Source organism: Anser cygnoides, chromosome 11, assembly GCF_040182565.1.
Source record: "Anser cygnoides isolate HZ-2024a breed goose chromosome 11, Taihu_goose_T2T_genome, whole genome shotgun sequence".
In the NCBI taxonomy this organism is placed as follows: Eukaryota; Metazoa; Chordata; class Aves; order Anseriformes; family Anatidae; genus Anser; species Anser cygnoides.
The window spans coordinates 14892957-14914329 of record NC_089883.1 but is presented as its reverse complement, the minus strand read 5'-3'; the positions used below and the strand labels follow the sequence as shown (position 1 = coordinate 14914329).

General features: G+C 38.8%; 2 protein-coding genes across 3 annotated transcripts; one reads left to right on the top strand and one right to left on the bottom strand.

The window, feature by feature from the left end:
* The first annotated feature begins 495 nt into the window (after positions 1-495).
* Positions 496-10875, top strand: LACTB (lactamase beta). Its single transcript, XM_013177247.3, has 6 exons — positions 496-765; positions 1312-1378; positions 3605-3795; positions 4123-4468; positions 6039-6204; positions 7505-10875. Exons 1-6 carry the CDS (start codon positions 511-513, stop codon positions 8046-8048), a joined length of 1569 nt encoding a protein of 522 aa, XP_013032701.3. The 5' UTR covers positions 496-510; the 3' UTR covers positions 8049-10875.
* An 861-nt stretch (positions 10876-11736) lies between these two features.
* RPS27L (ribosomal protein S27 like) lies at positions 11737-21305 on the bottom strand. Of its 2 annotated transcripts, none has more exons than XM_013177248.3 (4): positions 21110-21305; positions 14648-14756; positions 13005-13115; positions 11737-11931 (listed from the first exon to the last, which is right to left on the bottom strand). In XM_013177248.3, the coding sequence occupies exons 1-4, from the start codon at positions 21197-21199 to the stop codon at positions 11903-11905; spliced, it is 339 nt and encodes a 112-aa protein (XP_013032702.3). In that variant the 5' UTR covers positions 21200-21305; the 3' UTR covers positions 11737-11902. The 2 variants fall into 2 exon arrangements, with proteins under 2 accessions (XP_013032702.3, XP_066860216.1); XM_067004115.1 differs by lacking the exon at positions 21110-21305 and adding an exon at positions 14886-15019.
* Positions 21306-21373: the final 68 nt, after the last annotated feature.

Sequence of the window (21373 nt, the reverse complement as noted above, 5' to 3'; positions counted from 1 at the left end):
TTTGAGCAACTACATGGAAAACCTTCAGTGAGCCAACGCTCAATGCTGTTAGCACTGTTGTAGGCTGAAACTTGACTCTAAACCTGGCATTTGGAAATTCTACCTTTGTTAATAATTTCTTATTAATTTAGATTAAATACGCTCATCTAGCAGTTAAAACGTTTGGTGTTTCTTGGTTTGGTTGTCTTGGTGTTATGCCCTCTGAGGAGGGGCTGAGGACCCCTGGGCTGCCCAGCCTGGCCAAGAGGAGGCTGAGGGGGACTGCCGGCTCCCCGCAGCTCCATGAGGCGGGCAGCGGGGCCGCCCTCTTCCCGCCCTTTCTCCGCCCGCTTTCCTGCCCGTACTCCGGCGGCGGGGTCGGGCTGGGGAGCCGCCGTGAGGGGCAGGGCGGGCGGTGCGGCCCTGCCGGGGCTCGACGCGTTCGGAGCGCGGCCGAGCGAGCGTTCGGGAGCGGCTGGAGCCGCCTGGGCCGGGGCGGGCCGGGGCGGGCCGGGGCGGGGAGGCGCTGCCATGTACGGGCTGGTGCGGGCCCTGCGGCAGGCGGCGACCCCCGGGCGGCTGGCGGCGGCCCGGCGAGGGGGCGGCGGCGCCGGGGGACGGCCCTGGGGCTGGGGGCTGGCGCTGGGGCTGGCGCTGGGGGTGAAGGTGCCGGCGGGCTGCGAGGCCGGCGGCGGGCAGGAGGAGGAGGAGGCGACCCCGGCGTCGTCCTCTCGGGGCTTCGGCGCGGCCATCGAGAGGAGCCGGGACCTGCTGCGGAGGATCAAGGTGCTGGGGGGTCGCTCAGGACGGGCTGAGGAGGGGCACGGGCGGTAAGATGGCCGCCAGGGGGCCGGGCGCCAGAGAGCAGTTCTTGAGGGGGGCAAGAAGGCGGGGGGGGCCGTGAGGGCTGCAGAAGGGGTGCTCTGAAGGCGTGCTGCCCTTCTGAAAAAGGAAACGCAGCCCCTGGAAGGAGTGCGTGCACTTAGGAGGTGGTGCTGGTCACAGCCTGCCTGTGGACTCTTGTCTGAGTTTTGTGCGTCTGGCTCGTTAAGTTCATTAAATTATGAAATAAGTTATTTTCATTAAGTTGTTATTACGATGCTAAATGTATTTTTCAGAGTTGCTGAGTTGAAGTCTTTGTTTCTTGAAAACAATTTATACCTGTTTGGACCATCTAGTGTTTAATATAATTTCAGTTATAATGTGGCAACAATGTGCAAGCATATTTCTAATTATAGGATTGCTTTTGTATCTTTAGAGCTTGGGAGAAGGTCTTTATTAACTGTAAAGATTCTTTGTTTTCACTACTTTTTTTTTTTTCTTTTTTGACAGGATGAAGCAGGAATCCCAGGTATACTAGTTGGAGTCTCTGTAGATGGAAAGGAAGTCTGGTCAGAAGGTCAGTATGTGGGGTTACTGGTTGTGTGTATTCCTGGGAAGTGATGAACAATTCAGACACACCGTTCAGGCCAGGATTTCATCCACTTGATGTCTTGTCTCACGAAAGTGGTCAGAAACAGGTGCCTAGGGAGCATGAAGTGGTACTTTCCTTGGTAAACTCTGTTAACATCCAGGAGTCAATAACATACCAACTTCACGAGTATGCTAGTATATATCAGTGTTTATGTTTAATAACGTTTCTTTCATTAATTTGTCAGATCAGTCTTTGACTGTATATGCACTCCAGGCATACACCTGTAGTGTTGTCTGGTGGAAGTGTGATGGGAGGTTAAAAACCTGTTTTCTCCCTAGGAATTTACTTGACAGTCAAAGTAATAATGACTTGCATTTGGTGATCTCTCTGCTGTTTCTTGGCTGAGGTGTAGATTGTTACTAGGAAGGTACTGAGATTTAACAACTGTCATCCTTTCAGAAGTTGCAAGTGATTGTTCTGGTTATACAGGTTAGTTTTAAATAGTCTGCAGTTTTGCTCATCGTAGACATTTGATGTTCATTATAAAAAATACAATGTCTGTTTTTAGAAATGTTTCCATAATCAGTTGTGTTTTTGTTTTTTCCTTTTTTGGACAAATAAGGTAATGGTAATAAAAAGAAATGTATTTCATGAAGGTGTTAAAGAATTTGAAAAAAAATCTAAGATTTTAACTAACTTTATTCTGACAGTGTTTTAATTAATGAATATTTTTATAACTGTAAAGCTGATTATAGTTCTCCATTTTTCTTATTGTGACAGAAGTGAATAGCAGAATTTCTGGTACCTGGCCTGATAAAGACAACTGTACTACAAACTCAATCACAAAATCTTTCAAATAGGATAGTTTTTTCTTGTCTCAGCTTATATGTAACGAAAGCAGAGGTTTTTCTAAGACTCCTGTGGAATCCCTTCCTTGACATTCAGGAAGGTGCTTGAGGGAACTTGTGCCTGGGTTGTGGTTTATCACCCTGACTGCCATATCCCATAGCAAGGCAACTACGTGGGGAAGCATAAGCTATGATGGAGGTTTCTGTACAGTGCTGTGTGTGGATACAGAAAACAGCATTGCCTTGAGAAAGGCAGCTGGGACGTGGATAACATTGTTTTAGTAGGTTTCTAGCTCATTTTGTTTTCCTCCTCCGTACTTCATGGGGGGAAAAACAGGATCAGGTATAAGTCAAATGTATGTTGTGACTGGTATCAAACCTGTTTTCTTGCTAATTTGGTGAGAGCAATTTGAGTTTCAGAAGGTATTTTCCTTAGCAGTATGGCGTTTGCATTCACAGACAGTGCAAACGCTCAAGTAGTAATTTTACATAAAAGGAATGAAAGAAAACATCTTAGGCAACTGATATAATTGATTTTATTTCTTGTATTTTGGCAAGTTTTGTTGCTGAGTAGTTTACTATTAGGCTACTGTGTTATATAGCCAGACAATGCATTGCTTGCAGGCTTTACAAATGTGTTTGTACTGAAAGCTGCAAGTGTATCATCACTGTACTTCATAGCTTTTTCTGCTGAAACATCACTTACACGTTTTCTTCAAACCCAGCTCAAAATGAAGACTACTTTGGGCGTCTGGTAATGCTTCATTAATTCCAGTTAGTGCTACTCATGCATTGGTTTTATAGGGAAAACACTGATATGGGGATTCTTAAGTTGTCTTTTCATTGAAGTCAGGCTAGAAGGTGGTGAAACAGACTGTTTTGTGATCTTTACAGCTTAGGTAATTGCTGTGAGGTTTTTGAGTAATTTCTTAATTTCTATATTGATAAAATAAGACCTTTTAGTGGTTTTTAACCTTTATTTTAGAGAAATAAAAGAGTATTTAGGACTGTTGGAGAATTATTTTACAATCTATGTTTTGTCGTCTTTAGTTTTCCTACATTAAATATTTGACCTCAGGAGGATAAATTTTGACTTAATCTTCAACCTTGTTTAGGGTTATGTTTGTTTTGTGTGCTTAATCATTAATTTGGGTTGATGTTGGTTAATACCATGGGCTCTGATTAACCTATCCTACTAAATACTGTTGTTCATTTAATTAAAGCAGGAGCATGCTTACAATGCTTCATTTCTCAGTTCAGCTAGAAGAAATATATTTTGAGGTGCCAATAAATCTAGTAATTTGCAAATAATTCAGCATGTCTCTATGTAAAAATGTTTACCGCTGTTTTTATTGTCTTAAAGGTTTGGGTTATGCTGATGTAGAGAATCGTGTTTTATGTAAGCCAGAGACGATCATGCGAATTGCTAGTATTAGCAAGTGTCTTACCATGATGGCCATTGCTAAACTGTGGGAAGAGGGGAAACTGGACCTAGATGCTCCAGTGCAGAAATACGTCCCTGAATTTCCAGAAAAGGTCTACGAGGGTGAAAAGGTACATAGTTGTTTGTTTGGATTTTGTTCCTGCCATTGCACAGCCATATGTGTACAAGTGCTGTATTACCTCTTCCTGTAAAACACCAGAAATCATATAGAAAAGTACTGATATTTGCTGCTTGAAAAAGAAACGCTGGAAATTTGGATCTTCAGTTTTATAGTGTGTGGTGTGCATATACTTATTTATTTATTTTAACTCCTTTTAATACACGATGCTTAAAAGCTCTTATGTCTCTGTCCCTTCCTCATGTTGAGTTTTACTTTCTGGTGAATCAGTTTGCATTGTGTGTTTAATCACAGAGCTCATGTTGTTCATTCTACCTAGGTCACTATTACTACAAGACTGTTAGTTTCACACCTGAGTGGGATTCGTCACTATGAAAAAGATATTGCAAAAGTAAAGGAAGAAAAGGAAAAGGCAAACAGATCATTGAAACCAACAAAACCCAATCAGGATAAAGAACAAAAAGATAAGGATGGTAAAGGCATTGAAAAAACTGATTCTGTCAAACCAAAGAAAGCACACGAAGGTGAAGTAAAAAGCCGAAATTCAAAACCTGGCAAGAGAGACAAGGAATTTGAACAGGAGGAGTATTATTTGAAGGAAAAATTTGAAAGTGTGATCGAGTCACTGAAAATATTTAAAAATGATCCTTTATTCTTCAAACCAGGTGAGTTACTACTCCTTTAGACCAAAATATACTTTTCTGGTGATTTTTTGTTTGTTTGTTTGTTTCAAGTTGTTTTTATATGCAGTGAGGTTAGTAGGGCCCGATAAATAGAACTTAACAGAACCAGTGTTTGTGTGTTTTGCTTAATTTTTTTTCCTGTGCCCTGTTAAAAGCTCAGTGGAGAAATATTTGGGCTGATCTATACAGACTGTATAGTCATGTAATTGTCCTTCAGCTGACAACTTTTTTGATGACTGAACTGATCAGGACTTCACTAGTTCAATTATGGATATCTATCTTGTATAGGTATCTTAAACAATATGCTGACTTAAAAAATTATGCTTATATGGGTACCTTCTAATGGTGTATCTGCAGTATCAAGCAGGTTCAAAAAAGGATGTAGGTTAGTCTTAAAAGGTAAAAAGTAATACAGAGAGTCTAAGATAGTGCAAAGGTGGGACCTCAGGTAGAAATAAAACTTCTCTTAGGAGTTCTGAGTAATGCAGTTAAGTGCTATGAAAATATCATTTCAAAGTATGTTTTAACAACTTTATGTCTACAAAGTATTTTGTAAGCAGATACCAGCTTGTTGTGTGCATGTTCTGGAGACCTTCTAGATTTGAACCAAAAACAACATTATTGAGGCAACAGATCAGAGCTAAATAATTATATTGAAAGACCATGGAGTCATAGAACTACCGAGGTTTGTTATTATTGGAATTATATAATTCAGTTGTAGAGAGAACTTTGAAGAGTTTCAGGTGTAAGTTCTAAATGAGTTAGGTTAATAGACAAATGATACCCATTGCTGATAAACAGTAAATAATGTGTGTTTATGGGGCGAGGGATTGGAAGGCTGAGAAGCTAACATACCATCTTGGGGGTTCTAGGAATCATATCAAGTAAGGGATCTGTCTTGACTCTGGACACTTCGATGAAAACTGTTGCTTGATATATGGATGTTTCATAAAAGGTGTTAGCACCAGTTAAGATTAAAAACAGGAAACATCATCTAAAATAATACACATTACTGTTCATATAATATTCCAGAACTAGAAACATAGAACTATAGACATAGTGATAAAAGTGAGTAAGGCCTTGGGAAACCTTGAGTGAGTATACTGTTGTCTTTCTGTCTTTATAGTACAGATGCTAACAAGTTAGGTAGTTCAGCAACTCTTAAGTAATTTCGTGGTTTGCTTCAGCTCTCCAAATCCAGATATAATTGTTAGAACTAATATGGCAAATTGCGTGTAAAGAATGTTAAATGTCAGTCTTTATATTTCAGCATGAAACCTGGCTGTACATGCAGATTCCTGAAAAAAAAAATTAGTGCTGCTCTTAGAGCTACCTGCACTTAGCAACCGTCTGTCTGCTGCCACACAGCAATTGCTAGGACCCAGTATCATAAGCAAGTGTTTTACATCCAATTAAAATTGGGGGTGGGGTCTTTAAATTGATTATTTATTGCTATACATAGCTTTATTTGCACATGTGATTACTTAAATGGGATGCCTATGGTATAAAACATAAGCATCATGAAACTAACCTTTTTCCCTTTTTCTTTAAGGTAGTCAGTTCTTGTATTCAACATACGGCTTCACCCTCTTAAGTGCTGTTGTAGAGAGAGTTTCGGGACAAAAATTTACAGATTATATGCTAAAAATGTTTCGTGACTTGGATATGCTGTCAACTGTACTAGATGACAATGAAGCAATGATATATAACAGAGCAAGGTAAACAAGGATGAATTTTTACTCTTCTTTCTACAGTGATTGTTCTTTCTATCTTTGAGCAAACTGAATTGAGAACATGCAATTTCTTTTTGGTCAGGTCTTTAAAGAAGTGGCTTATGTTATTTCAAAGTTAGTAGTGTAACTAACTGATTTTATGTTAGTATTATGGTATTAGTTCTGCAATTAATGTGAAATTATGGAATGGGAAATAAGTTTTTCCTATTATAAGGGCATATATGGGGCAGGCAAGTGGCAGAGGTGACTTGGAAGTTTGCATTTAGTTTGGTTACAATTAAGCAGGTAAGTGTAAATAGATGAAAATGGAGTAATAAGGATTGAGTTTCTCATCTGTCTGGAGCCTTATTTTACTGAGCCACTCTGATTTGTTGACACCTGATTTGTTAAATTTTGTTGCTGGAGGAAGATTCTAACAATCAAAAAAGCAGGTTATAGAAGAAAAAATATGAAAATGAGGTTCAAACCTCATAAAAGTTTGGATTTTAAAGTGCTCTAACAGGGTAGAAGTTATGAACATATTGGATTCAAGGTTTATAGTAGTACTTATATTTAAGTGTTGTTAACTGTTATAAAAGTGACACTTTACAACAGCAGTTGGTAATCTTTTAGGGATAGTTTTACTGCTGTATTCTAAGATGCTTTGAGCTGGTGTTTATTTTGCTTGCAAATTTTCAGAGGTTCTGTACTGCTGTTGCGCTGTTCATTCTGCATTTATAGTTGGTAGTTTTCCAATTTGAATTTTAATGGAAGGTTTTGCAAGACTCTCTTTTTACCCTCGCTGTTGTTAGTAGTTTCAGAATGTTCAGTTGTATATAGTAACTGTAACGAGGTGAGGGGAGAAACCAATCACAAATGAAAACTACTGTCTCAGAACAGTCCATGTACGACTTGCTGAAGTTTCGGTTTTGTGTGTGATAATCACAGTGTAGTAATAAGATTCCTCTTCCTTGAAACACTTTAAATCTAGTACAGGCATTTGAGAGAAGTCCTGTGCTGGCTGATCTACAGGTTTCTATCCGGTCTCTTACTTGTATATTGCCTTCATTCTTACTGTATCCTAATGAGAAGTAGAAGGATTAGTACTTACATTGAAACTAAGCTTCTAAGCTTAATTTTTGTTTTTCCCATCTGAATTTTTTGTTAATTTTTCTACAAATGAAATACACTTAAGGAAAATGTTTTAAAGACAAAGTTTCATGAGACAAAGGTAATACACGCTCAGTTTGCCCTTTTAAGGTTGTATTACATAGTATCTGAGATGACGAGTTTCCTTGAATTCTAGGTGTTACGTTTACAACAAAAAAGGACGTCTGGTAAACGCACCGTATGTGGACAACTCTTACAAATGGGCTGGTGGAGGCTTTCTGTCATCAGTAGGTGACCTTCTGAAATTTGGAAATGTCTTGTTGTACAGTTACCAAGCTGGACAATTTAAAAACAGTAGTGGCAAACTTCTTCCTGGGTACCTCAAACCAGACACAGTCGCAATGATGTGGACCCCAGTGCCAAAAACTGAAGTGTCATGGGACAGGGATGGTAAATATGCAATGGCTTGGGCTGTAGTAGAGAAAAAGCAACAATATGGATTTTGCAGACAGCAGAGACACTATGCATCTCATACAGGTGGTGCAGTGGGGGCAAGTAGTGTCCTCCTGATTCTTCCTGAAGATCTGGACTCCAAAGCCATAGACACTGCGCTAGTGGCACCACCTAGAGGAGTAATTGTTAGTATTATTTGTAATATGCAATCAGTTTCCCTCAACAGCACTGCCTTAAAGATTGCAAGGGAATTTGATAAAGAAAAACGGGCACAATACATAGATTAAAAAAAAAAAAGAGAGAGAGAGGTGTAACTGAACTCACTGTACTGAAACATAGAAAATGGAGAAGGAGATCAAATTAGACTCTGAGATATGTAAGAATACATGAGGAAAAAGTATCAACAGTACACTTAAGTGTGGCACCACTAGCAGAACTTAAGCGTGGCTGGAATTCATCTCTCAGGGAAGTTTCTAACCTATAGAAAAGAAAAATGTAACAGTCAAATTTGACTTCCTGCGTTACCTGTGCAAATTATCCCTTTAGAAGCAGGTTTTCTTTCCTCATCTAGTTAAGTACTTGACAAAGATTAAAAAAGAAAAAGAAAAAAAAAAGCATTGGTTTCTTGTGCTGAGTACAACAAAAAGTTATCTACCTTAAATATTAAGCTTTCAAACAACTTGCACATCTTGATTTGGAGGTCTGCCAGAACCGTTCACCATTACTTCAAAATGGTTTTAGTGTTGACTTTTGTACTTTTACATACAGCTTTTCTTATTTGTCTGAAAAGCATAAAACAAAGCTACCTCCAGAATGAAGAAGTACCAGAAGTACACTTTTTGTCAGAGTTACAGATTGCAAAGAATTAGGAAATGAGCCTAGAATGTGTGTAAATCATTCGTTATTTATATGTTTTCACTTCCATTTTTATTACACAGAGAACATGAGATTACTGTACCGTGGAAATAAGGGTATTATTTCACAGGTCAATATTCCCAAATAGCATGATATGATGAGCTGTCGGTCTCATTGTTACTGGATGATAGACATGATTACTTCAGTAGTAGAAATAGTAGCTTGTAGCTGGAAATGGCACTGTATTCTAGAACGTAGATGTTCTTTAAGATACAGGAATAAGGAACTGAAATCAGTAAAATTTGAAGCCAGTAGTAGAAGTCTTGAAGACTTGGAGATTTTTTTTTTTTTTTTCCCCAAACCATCCTTTTCTCCGTTTTGAAGACCTGCCTCAAGGAGTTACTTTTGTACAAAGCCAAACAAGAAATTGTGGTAGACTTCCAGATAAGTATTATCTCTTTTTTTTTTTTTTGAGAGAAATAAAATAATAGCTGATTATATTAATTTTATATATTCCATAATGGCATGGAAGATCTCCATGATCTCCGAAGCTCTTTTGTGCTCACTCTACTTCCCTTGTAGTTATATCAGACATCATTTCCAGATTGAGACAAAAAAAAATATCCTTCAGAAAAGGTTTGAATACTTACATCTCTGCACCATTTAGCAGCTCTGCTTTGCTGAATATAAAGAGCAGTATGTCTTGAATAACAGTTGAGGTAAGATAGCTTGGGAAAGATGCAGGTATGACTATTCTTTGGCATTAACTTTGTAGTTGATGCCTGCTATGTGATGAAACACCATGTTGTCAGCTCTGTTCCCTGTGATTTTTTTTTTGGCTAAGACAGACAAACCAAGAAATGTATTATTTTGAGGTGTCAGTGCTCTACCTGCATTTTTAATTGACAATAGGGCTGTTTTACTACTCTTCATAATTTTAATTGTTCTTGTGCCTTAAAACAGTAAAAAGTTACACCTGAACTATTTGTTTTTTCTAGCCCACGAAAATTTTGCTTTTGTATTTATGAATTATTGGTTGTCTTGGTATCTCAAGAATATCAAATCAGTAAAGGCAAGCTAGGTAAACCTTTCTGAACAAACTTACCTTTGGTGATGCAATGTATTCACTTACTCCCATTTGAATCTTTAATATTGTTTGACAATTCAATACTGGAGATACTCATCTTCAAAGGCAGCATTTTTTTCCAGTCTCGAGCACCAACTAGCTGCGTAAACATGCAGCAGCAGAAGTCATTGCCCATTTTACACAGGGAACAAGAGTAAGTAGTTCTGAGTTGTCCCCATGTTCAAGAATACCTGAACAGAAGTTGACCAAATACAATATTTTAAATATAGAAACTCTGAAAAGTAACGCTGCTACTTTAGGATCCGTTGTACTTTAGCAGACTTTTCTTGTATGACGCATTTATTTTGCAAATAGTAGTTATTCTCAGAAACAACTTTGTGTACTTCAGAAGCAACAAATTTAACTTACTGACCATTGTGACTGGGTTTAGACAAAAATTGAGCGTGTAGAAGGTGTAGGTCTATTATTATGCTTGCCTACATATGACTGAACAGTAATAAATGCAAATGTTTGAAGTATGTAAGAAAGTGAATAATGCTAAGAAGTTTCGTAAGATACTTTTAACACTAAGATATTAACAAGCCTCTTGTTCCCACCATAGAATATGTTTAGCCACCACCTTCTTATATGCGAAGACCACATTATTTTTATCTCCTGTAACTTAAGGCTTTAAAAGTCTGTTATCATATGTACAGTACTGGAAATGTTATGGACTCTACAGTTCATCTTCCAGCACCTGTAGCAAAATGGGTCAGTAACTTTCTCTGATGTGGTACTTAATCATAAATCTTAAGTTCTTATGTTGGGGTCAGGGTGGGAAGAGAAAGCAGGTATGGGTGACTAGAAATCAGTCTGACTGTTAGCACATGTAGTCAGGTCACAAGTGATTTAATATTGCTACTGTCATCTTTGTTCTGAAACCAGTTATTTGATAAACTGGCATGAAACGGGGGAAACTGGTAAATTAAGAGCAACTTAGGTGACTCACATGCTCTTAAATTAACTTTTATTGTGAAAACAGTGTGGTGCTGACATAAAAGTGTACTTCTTTTAAAGGCATGTGTACAAAATTGGTGCATCTATTTCTGTATCAAACACCTACTTTTTGCATCAGTAATTATCAGTATTCGCTGTGTGAATTAACTGAAATAAAATGTTTCAAATGCACTGAATTACAGTATCAGTTTTTTTTAATTGACTAGAAATTTACCGCTTTTTTTTATGAAAAGAACACAAGTTGATTAGAAATTCCCAATAATAAGGCCACCAAGACAGGTGATATTCTGAAAGATGTTGACGTGTAACTCAAGACTTTATGTAGTAAAATGAGATAAATGTAAGGTAGCATGCTTGACGTGTTTATAATGGTTTTAAAAAGAAATTTCCATTTTTGAATAGCCATTTAGACAGGGATTGATTTTAAGAGCTAACTAAAAACCTGCTTCCTTATTGCAAAAAGGTAATTATTTCCATGCTTAATACTGAAAATAAGCGTGGTTTTACTGTCCTAGTCATTCACAGCTGTTAGTGTAGTTTGTTGACTTACTGTTGCTTGTATGCCATATGCCTTCTCTATCCTGAATGCTTTCAGTATTTTGCAAAACGCTTTCTTTTTTTGTGTGTGTGTAGGAATCTCAGTATAGAATGCAGTTTCTAGACCAGATTAGAGGAAGGGAAAGCCATGCATTCCAGAAAAACATCTGAACATAAGTGAGTAATTTCATATTTGAGATTAACTATCACCATGTTCCACGACATGGTAAAGGGACTAAATCAGTGGTGAAAGGAAGTAAGCTGCATGTCCTTCTTAAATCTGTCTAGCCTTTGTAATCTGTGCAATCAGAGCTGCTACAGTGATAAAATATACCCAATGTACTCTTGCAGCAGTCTGTCACCATATGGTAAACACTGCTGATGATTAATGTAGGGAAGGATGCAGCAAGTCCAAGGTTCAGATTTTTATATTAAATGACAACACCCAATTATAGTACACTGTTTAAAACTATAGAAATAGAGCTCAGTTGTCCACAAACTTGCACTTCAATCTGTTTATTGAAAAAGATTCCAGCTCATCAGTCACCAGTACCATGTCATTTTTACAAAATCAATCATAATTACATTGTTATATTAACAGACATTTTCTTAAACAACTAAGGCTTTCAGGAACACATATCCAGAGCCCTATGCTGAAAAGAATACTTAGTGTTGCTTTCTTCTAAAGGAGCAGCCTGCAAAGAAATCACAAGTAGAAATATGAATAGTCTTAAATTGCTAGATGACATTGAAAAATTGTTCACCCAACTGAAGTTGGGAAACTGCATAGTAAATTTAAACTTTGTGTACCGTAAGAGGTAACTACCTAGCACATCAAGTTTACTCTAACCCAACATGGTCGTCTTGAACTCATTTTATGCTAAGGCTCAGGTGTACTACTTTTTTTTTTTTTTTGAGATGTCTTTTAAAGTTCCAGTCTACTGTTCTGTCTCTTAGTGGTACAAATCCTAAACTGGAACAGCAGCTAGGAGTGTTGGTACCTTTTCAACTGCTCAACGGCCTCATTTCAGGTATTCTATCCTCATATAAACTACTGCTGTATAGTATTACGTGGTACAAGCAGTACTATATATATGTATACTAAACTTTGTCCTTTAAATGTAAGGTGAGTGAAGTCTGGATTCATTCTTCAAATTTCTTGAAACCTTTATGTGTTTCCAGTGCTTTTCATATATACTAGCTATTAGATTATGGATCAAGACATCAGTGTTATAACCAGTTATCTGCATGTAATTAACAGTGGTTATTTGTTCCCTTAAAATTTATATAAATTTCAATTAAGTAATGTGAACTGCTTTACAGCACCACTGTTTAAAAATAAACAGGCAAGCCACCACTGACTAGCAGTGGCATGGAATCATATTAACCTAGCCCAAGTACCCTACTCCTTTAATGGTAACTTTTTTAACCCTTTAAAATTAGTTCAGAAATAAATAACCTTTAGTCTAGTGTTAGCCTGAAAGAAGATACAAATGAAAGCATCAAATATCAAGCATGCTTGATCGAAATGTAGCTGCCAAGTTCCCTGGCATATCTATCTGCATAGCTATTAAAAAAACAAAAAGCGCAGAAAAACTTGCAGGCTAGGGCCCAGTAACAATGTTTTTACTAGTTAACTAAGCATCTTGAAAAATAAGCTTTCCGGTATCAGTTTTCATAAATCAAAGCTAAAAGATTTGCGGACTATCACTACATAAACGCACAGTCTTAATTGGAGTATCGGGATTGCTTAAACAGTGCTACTTACCTTCTGTGAGCCTAGCCTTTCCCCCAGTAGGCTGACACAGGACAGTTGAGCAGCCTACACACAGAACTACTGTCTGAGCATGGCTGAATACAGTGGTGATCTTGTAGCACCCTGGAAAACAGCATTATTAAACTTTCCAATGAGTGTTTCTAGCATGTTTATAAATGTATGTGTAATTGAACCAGATACCCTAAATATACTTGTTTCAATTTAGTATTTTGTTACAAAGCATACCAAGTAAAACATTGTTACTGTAGTCTGAAACACTTATTTGTTTTTATTGATATGCATAGAAAAGCAAATTAGTTAACTGAATGAAACTGTTACACCTCCCCATGTGAAAAATCATCAACAGAGCCTGAGGGCTGACAAGCCCTAATTTACCTGCAGTATGTGTCCTGTAAAAAGTAGGAGCTGGGTACCTTATCTTCATCCTAGACTAGCCTTCTGTGCTGAATAAAAGAACCTTCTAGATAAATAAATAATTATTTGTTGTAGTAGAACATTGCTGAGCGTTGATCAAGTCTGTCAGCTGTGAATGTGTGCACTGCTGTTCAAAACTGTTTGCTTTCTGTTTAATAATTAGTGCACATAAGGCACATGCTCAGTTGTATTTTGTAAGGCTAGTGCCATGTTTACACCAAAAGACGTGCATAGAATAACTTCAGTGCATTCCAGATTCAAGACAAGCATCAGGAAAACTTTAACTTCTAAATTCTACAACTTTTGGAAAACATGAGATCAATCTCATAAATTTCTTATGCAAAAGAATTTGTGTGCCCTTCATTATTTGCCCTGAAAAGTAATTTTAATTAGGAGGAATAGGAGAGACAACTTGTAATGGATTTAATCCAGATGCAGATATAAGAAATAAATAAGGGTGAGCGTAGATGCCGTTTTCAGCATGTCTGGCCCAGAAAGATAGGATAAAAGTACACATGTCACAAGGAAGGTCCTCAGAAAGCTCTTCAATTAGAGTTTTTTTAAAGTAAACAGTTTATTTCCAAACAGTTTTAATGACTTTACCTCACTTTTAGATGGAAAACAATGTCTGAGAGCTTCTTAGAAATCTAAACTACTAAAAATAAGATAATAAGAAAAAAATGAATGGAGGAAAAATTCCTTCTAGTCAAGATGATCACTACTGTAAGTCAATCTATGCATTTTTCTATTGTTTTCTTACTGTTATCACTTTCTAATGTTGCAGTACTGTCTAGGAGGTAAGTTACAACATTTGATTTCTGCACCTTAGCATGGTTGTATGTGTACACTGCAGCTCTATGTGTCCTTGTGAAGTGTTAGTTTTTATTTGAAACTTGGGCCATGGGTGATTTAAACCACCCATGTCATCTCACTTCTCAGAGGTGCAGATCTGAGGGGTTGTCTCCCACCCCCCGTGCCAGCTTTTCATAAAATATTATGTTGTTTTTCCTGTTTTAGACCTCTAGAAAAATAGCTAAATGGATCATTTCAGTTAATTTCTAAAAAAATGTTGAGAACACTTTTAGTCTAAAGAAAGAAAAGTACATTTTTTCCCCCACAGAACACGTAAACCACCTTTACAGAACAAGCATCCCCTCTTTGGTGATGCAGACCCCCAAGAAAACCCCTCTCCGTCCTTCTGCGAGCGCGTAGCCCTTTACCTGGGCACTTGACGTCCATGAAGTAGGAGTTGGGGCTCTGCACCAGCCGCTTCTTCTTGTGCTTCCTCTTCTCGTCCTCTAAGGAGGGATGCACCAGGTCCTTGGCCAGCTGCGGAGGGCAAGAGCAGAAAACGCACCCGCCGTCAAACCCCGCTCCCCGCCAGCCCCCAGCCGCCCTTAGAAAGGGCGCGAGGGACGCGGACCCGATCCCCCCGCCCGGGCCCGGAGCGCCACTCACGGGCATGGCTGCCGCGCCGCCGCCCCTTGCCCGCCGCGCTTCCGCCGGGCGCGGGGCTCGGGCCGCTCTGGGCGCTCGGCGGACCCGGCTCGGTGGTTGGCGGCGGGCGGGCGGGGCGCGGGGCGGCCGCCGTGACGGGCCTGGGCCGCCATTGCCCCGGGAGGCGCTGGGAGTGCGGCGGGTTACGGGTGCTGCGTGGGTAACCCCGTGCTGGGGGTTCGCACGGGCTCCCGGGGACGGGTCTGCTGCTTTCCCCCAGGCAGCAGCGCCTTGGGATTCAACTGGAAGCCGAGGAAGCACAGAGGAAGGCAAAAGCCGCAATATGGTGCCAGTTCTCTCATCAACAAATCTGCTCGTTTTCCCTTTTACAGACGAATGTGGCGCATAGGGAAAACATCTAAAATAGCATTCTCATGTAGTCACGTGTAGTTGCTAGAAATTCTAAAATAGGGTTTTTATATAGTCGAATATAAGTGCTAGAAACAACATCAGCATTCAGGTAGTTCTCTTTTTGCAAGGCATCTTCATATCTTTGTTGGTGAAGAGATCGAGCTCTTAATTCTAATTTTTAGGTAATAAATCTAGAAGTCCCATATGCTTTTATTTTACATGTTGACTAAATTGTCATGCAGTGTGATGCTAAATTGTCATTTAGTGTGCTAAATGATGTGTTACTTGAACCTGTATATTCTTTTGCAGTTTCCCACCCCAGTCAAAAAGAAAAATACAGAAGAATTTCTGTGTTTAACTGCATTTAGAGAACCTATGAGACATGAATAAATCACAGTGGGAATGCAGAAACATTTTTTCATATATTCTGTTACTTGAGGATTTTTTTTCCCACGTCAGTAAAAACAATCATAGATATAATCCGTAAAGACTGCTGGATTTAATTGAATCAAATCCTGAACAGTTAGAAGTGTAATTCATTAGAAGCCCAGTAAGTGGCAGAAATAGACCTTGTAAAAATTGCTTAGTGTGAAAAGTCTTCTGAAAACATACAACAGGCAGCATGTAGAGCCACGTCCCTTTTGAAGAGAACTCACACATTTAACAAAATTTGTTTTAGAAGTTTGCCATGTGCACAAGTGAAGATGTGAATTTCATAGAGGCATACCTTTCTCACAACAGTATTCTCAAAGCTGGCATGGCCTCTCCAGTGCTGCCGCTGTACACTTTCAGAGTACCTCCTCCCATGCCCCAAATCCTGCATTATTCTGCAAGAATAGAGCCATGCATTGTAGTGCTTCAAGGCATTTCATTGGCTCCTATTCTCGCCATCACAACTATGGTCTTGTAACACTAATGTTATGTTAGCGTTATTTTGTTACGCTCTTGAGCGATGATGACACGGGGAGGTATTTCGCAAGTCTGTTTTGCTTTATCATGGGGCCTTTAATATGAAAAGCTGTAACTCATGCTGTCCTGTGCACGCTGTTCTGTGAAGCTAGGAGCCTAACCCAGTTAACAGCACAGCTGGAGAGGAGAGGTTGAGTTAGAGTCTGAAGGAGAATTACGATTTTCTTTGGTTATCAAAATAACTTCACCACATATAAAACACCACCACCAACAACAAAAAAGTAGAACTTCTGAAGTGTGGTCCTCCTGCACCTCTTCCTTCTAACTCTCCCTCCTTAAATGTCTTTCCTGCAAGGACCCTGTAGTGCTTGAGGACAACTTTAGATTCACAGTTTACATGAAAGATTGGTTTCTGTGGAAGGAGGGGCACACAGGATGATCTGAAAACAGGATGTGTTTTGGACACATCCCTCTGTTTGGTTCTCTATTTTGGTTTTACTGGGAGATTCATTTCCTTTTCATAGCTGTTTGTAGTTCAAAGTGACCTGCTAAATGACTCAGTTATAATGCATTACCTTCAGTCTTATGATAAAAAGTTGGGTTTTTTTTTTTAAAAAAAAAAGGTTTTAAAAGTTTTTTTTTTAAAGTATACTATTAAAGTATACTATTTGGAAAACAGAAACACAGCACTAAGTTTAGGTTGCAAGTTAACCACGAGAGAAATGCAGTCCGTCTCTGGTGGGTTTGTACCACAATGGCATGGCCTACAAAGATAGAGAGAGATTCAGGTCCAAGAGAATGACTTCTTCAGAGCCTTTTTCTAGCAAATGAAGACTTTAATCTCATTTTAGAGGGAAAAAAAATCAAGAAACATTACCTGTCCACTATAACAATGACAGAAAATTTCCAGAAGCTGTTCTGAAGGTGTTTAAAACCAACATAATGACAGTTAATTTTTTTTTTCTGCATAGTGAGTGGCAGTCTTTGGTGTTTAAAAGCTGGATCTGCATCTCTGATGACACGTCTTGTGGTGTTCTGCTGGGCTGTGCGTGGAGGCCTTCCTTGTGTCAGGGAGGTAGCACTGGTGCACCTGTTCGCACCCATGCCACCTTGTTCTGTTCCATTTATGGCCTTCTGCAGCTGCATCTTGGGGTTCGTTGCGATTTGCCCTCTGATGTTGCAAGAATACAAGCTTTTTCGTGTTTTTACTACAAAACATTGTTTAAACTGACTGTGGTCACTGAGGAAGTGAATATTGATGGATTTGTGAAAAAACAAATTCACTTGAATAATGCTTCTAGTGGTTCGTCTAGTGTACTAAAATGTGGATTGCTCTCTCTGTAGTATTATCATTAAGACCATTTAGATTTCCACACACTAACCAGGTCTAAGCTGCACCCAAAACAAGGTTCACTTCAAGTGGTATGTTTGATTTGGAACACAGACTGCCTGCAGTTTTGCCTGTACTGCAGAATTAAGTATAATAACTTTTAATTGGTTATAAATTAATGTTATAATCCATGGTGTACATAGTCGGTTTAAATACGCTTATGCTGTGGTAGTTTAGTTTAACACTGGAATTTGAAGAAGGTCCACGTTTAGCATTATCTTAATGGCAAACCTTAAAATTGATGGAACTTACAGATAAGAGTCTTACAGAGCATACTCTAAGTAATGACTTGATTTAACCTCTGCTATATAGTTATATGCTATATACAGTTGTGCAACATATAAATGTGGAAAAGTCAAACATTTAGATCACTAGTGTAAAGTACTGTTCTTTCTGAAGACTCCCAAAATTAAACCAATCTTGTTAAAACCACATCTAAAAAGTGGAACATAACAACGTATCAAATGCACTAAGCAAAGGGTAGGATGAGCACAGAAGTATCTACCTGCAGAGAGAGACATATTTACTGTAACTGGGGAATAAGTGACATTTTTGTAAAGGAATGTCATGTGATAGTCATCAAATGGTAATAAATTGCAGGGACATCTGCCAAAACCACAGTTGTTAAAAGTATATTTCAAAAATATTATCATATTAACTATCAGAGTCCCATAGCTAAGGAGCAAAGTTCATGTTAATGATTTGTAGTTACGTGGCATTCTGGGAAGGACTGCCTCATAAGCTTATCTTTTGTAGGACTTGAACCTGTAGATTCTAATTAGTGCCAGGATCTTGGTTCTACCAAAGTTTCAAACTCTTTTGTTTTATGAAACCTTGTACTTACACAATTAAGATCTAGAATTTCCTACAATTTTATATGCATTGAACAGAAGAGATTGAATAGAGGAAAATTTTCACACAGTTCTCTCTGTACCTAGCTGGTCTCACCTTTAAGCAGAGAGGAAAAAATGATTTTTGAAAGTTAGTGTATCATTTGAGAAAGTAAAATGAGAGTAGGAATGAAGGAGCAAGTTTGTAATTTGGCACTCTCCTAAAATGTATGTGTTGGTTAAATAGAAACAAGGATTTTCTGTTGTGTTTTTTGTTTGTTTGCTTTTTTTTTTAAGGTGTAGGTAAAGATTGTATTTATTGCATACAAATAGCAGGAGTAAATATATTTTGCTATTCATTTTGATGCCTTTCTCAAACTGAGTGCTTTACTAGATGCACTTTACATACACGTTAGTGACTAATGGAATTCTGCCATTCCTTGGTTGGGACTTGGTGTGTATTTTCTGGATGAGTTTCAACAGTGATGTTCTGGCAAAACTGTTATGGCTGTTACTTAGTGCTTGTAAAAGTTTTTAAAATCTTGCTTTTTTGAAATCTGGAAATCAACATCATCATCAACATCTAGTCAACACTATGGTGCTTTACACTTTTTCATAGTGCCAAAAGCTAAACTATAATGTCAACCGTTTTCTACTTACTACATGCTCAGTGTTCCCCGTAGTGGTTGTTCCATGTCATAAAAAAAAAAAAAAGTTTAATTGTAGCTGATCTATTTGACTTCAATGTAGCATAATACAAATGTTGTCTTTTCTAGTTCAGTGCTCTAACAAAGATTAGATTTCAAAGTATTTTCATGGACAGGTATCATAGCGTATTGGTTATTGAGCCTAAAGGCTTAGATACATATACTGGAAGGTGTACAATTGTACAGTTAAATTTTTTTGTGCATCTTATAAAATCAGAAAAAAACTTTCAGATTTTATATCTCATTTTTTAATGCAATTTTAAAGTTCATGGTTAAATAAACATCTGTCCCTTGAATCTGGCAAACTGGCACTTTTCCAAATCACAACAGAACACAATATTGCAAAGCACCAGTGTAATTAAAGAGGGAAGTAATTTGCATTATTTTTCTATAAAACTACTCTTGAGTAACAGATGGCGATCACAAACATATTGCTTCAGAGACATATGGAAACCTATTTGTTCCACAAAACTCAAGAGTGAATATTAACCCCAAAATTACTCTCTTCATTGCTGAAATACAATGTAGTAATCTCCAGTACGGCCCTAATTACAGTACTCATGAGCAATTCGTGTCTCTGAAAATATAGATATATGGAAATGTGTCAGAGATTAGTTTTTCATTTGCAGTTTCCTATAATCCAATTATTCATGCTAGTCTGAAACAATTGATAAATTTGATTTGACTGCCTCTGTGCCAGGTTGTCATTATCATTTATAAACTTAAATATTAGGTTAAGTATAGTAACAGCCCACCGTAATGTGTAAACAGCCCAACTCCAAATCATGCAGTAAAAAAAGTGTTCGTATTGCTGCCTTGGTTCTGCCCTATCAGATGATATCAGTGTCTCCCAGTGGTCTTAATCAAGGAGTGACATTTTTACTTGAATTGCAACATGGAATCTCTGTTATAAAGTTAGATTTCAATACAGTTAACTGGAAGTTACATTAGCAGTTATGCCAAGCTGTAAATCAATTCACCTTGTACAGAGTTTTACATCAGATCCGTCATGGGATTACTATTTTTTAAGGTTTGTTATCACAAACATATGGGCCAGGAACATCACCAAACTGAGACACTTAATAAGGAAGATTTGGTTCATAATCAGGAATTTAATAGCTTTTGCTTTTTCAAGGTTTATCATGACTGACATAATTTATTTGGAGTGACTCTTCAGAACATTTTGCATAAGTACAGCAGTGGCCAGGTGTTAGGATAGTTCGCCCTACTTTACCCCATCAAATTCTAGGTTGTGTTCTTGGAATATGGAGGCTACCTGAGTGTGTATGAGAATTTTAATATTCAAAACTAGTTCCATTTGATTCTGGACTCAGCATATATGTTTGCCAAATTAATGAAAAAATCTGAGATATTTTACACCTCACTCTGGCCTGGCTCCCTGGCCTCTGCTGAGCCGGCTGCTGCCCGCTGGGCCCAGCGACGGTGCCAGGAGCCCGCCTGCGTGGTGGGAGGCCGAGCCTCCCGGGAGCTGGGATGGAGCGCTGGCACGTTGGGCCTCCACGGTGCCAGTCCCATTGGGGAATGATGTGGGGCAAACTGCCCTTCTTCCTTTGTGTCCCTGATAGGGAAGTGAGAACCGTTACGGGGATTTATAGTGTTAGACGTTTGTGTTTAGAGCTTGTCTGGAGGCTGCAGTTTTTAAATGAAATTAAAGCAATAGCTCTTTGCTGCTATTTTAAAGCATTTCAGTGATGTTATTTATTTTTATCGTGTCTTGTGACACCCTGTGAGAAACACATTGTAATAAATACATAATGAGGCTGCCTCACACCGAGAGAGAATTGTCAGTGGAAAAAAATGGGAAAAAGCGCTTATTCAACTGCTGTAAAGTAGTCACATGTAGGAAGGATACCATGCTTCTAGTGCTACGCGAGACTTTGTGAAAATAATTTTCCTTTTGTGTGAACGAGCTTCTTCCGTACTTGCTAAAGTAAAGGAAGTAAATACACCTAAATAGTCGAGGCCACGTGTGCTCACCTTTCCACCTGCGCTTACGATGGCATTTGACCGAAGTGCAGTGTTACGCCAGTATCTGTTGTGCCACTTGAACAGACAAACTGACCCCATTTACAGATTGAGATGGTTTCCCAAGAGCTCAGCACCGTGTGGGACGAGACCACCTGACCGCTCGGCGTTGGCAGCTACCCACGCACACGACGTTTCCCTGGCACCACTGCATTACCAACGGCGTTTCTCTGGCGCTGCTCCGCTCGCGCCGCGTCTCAGCAGCGACCCGCGCCC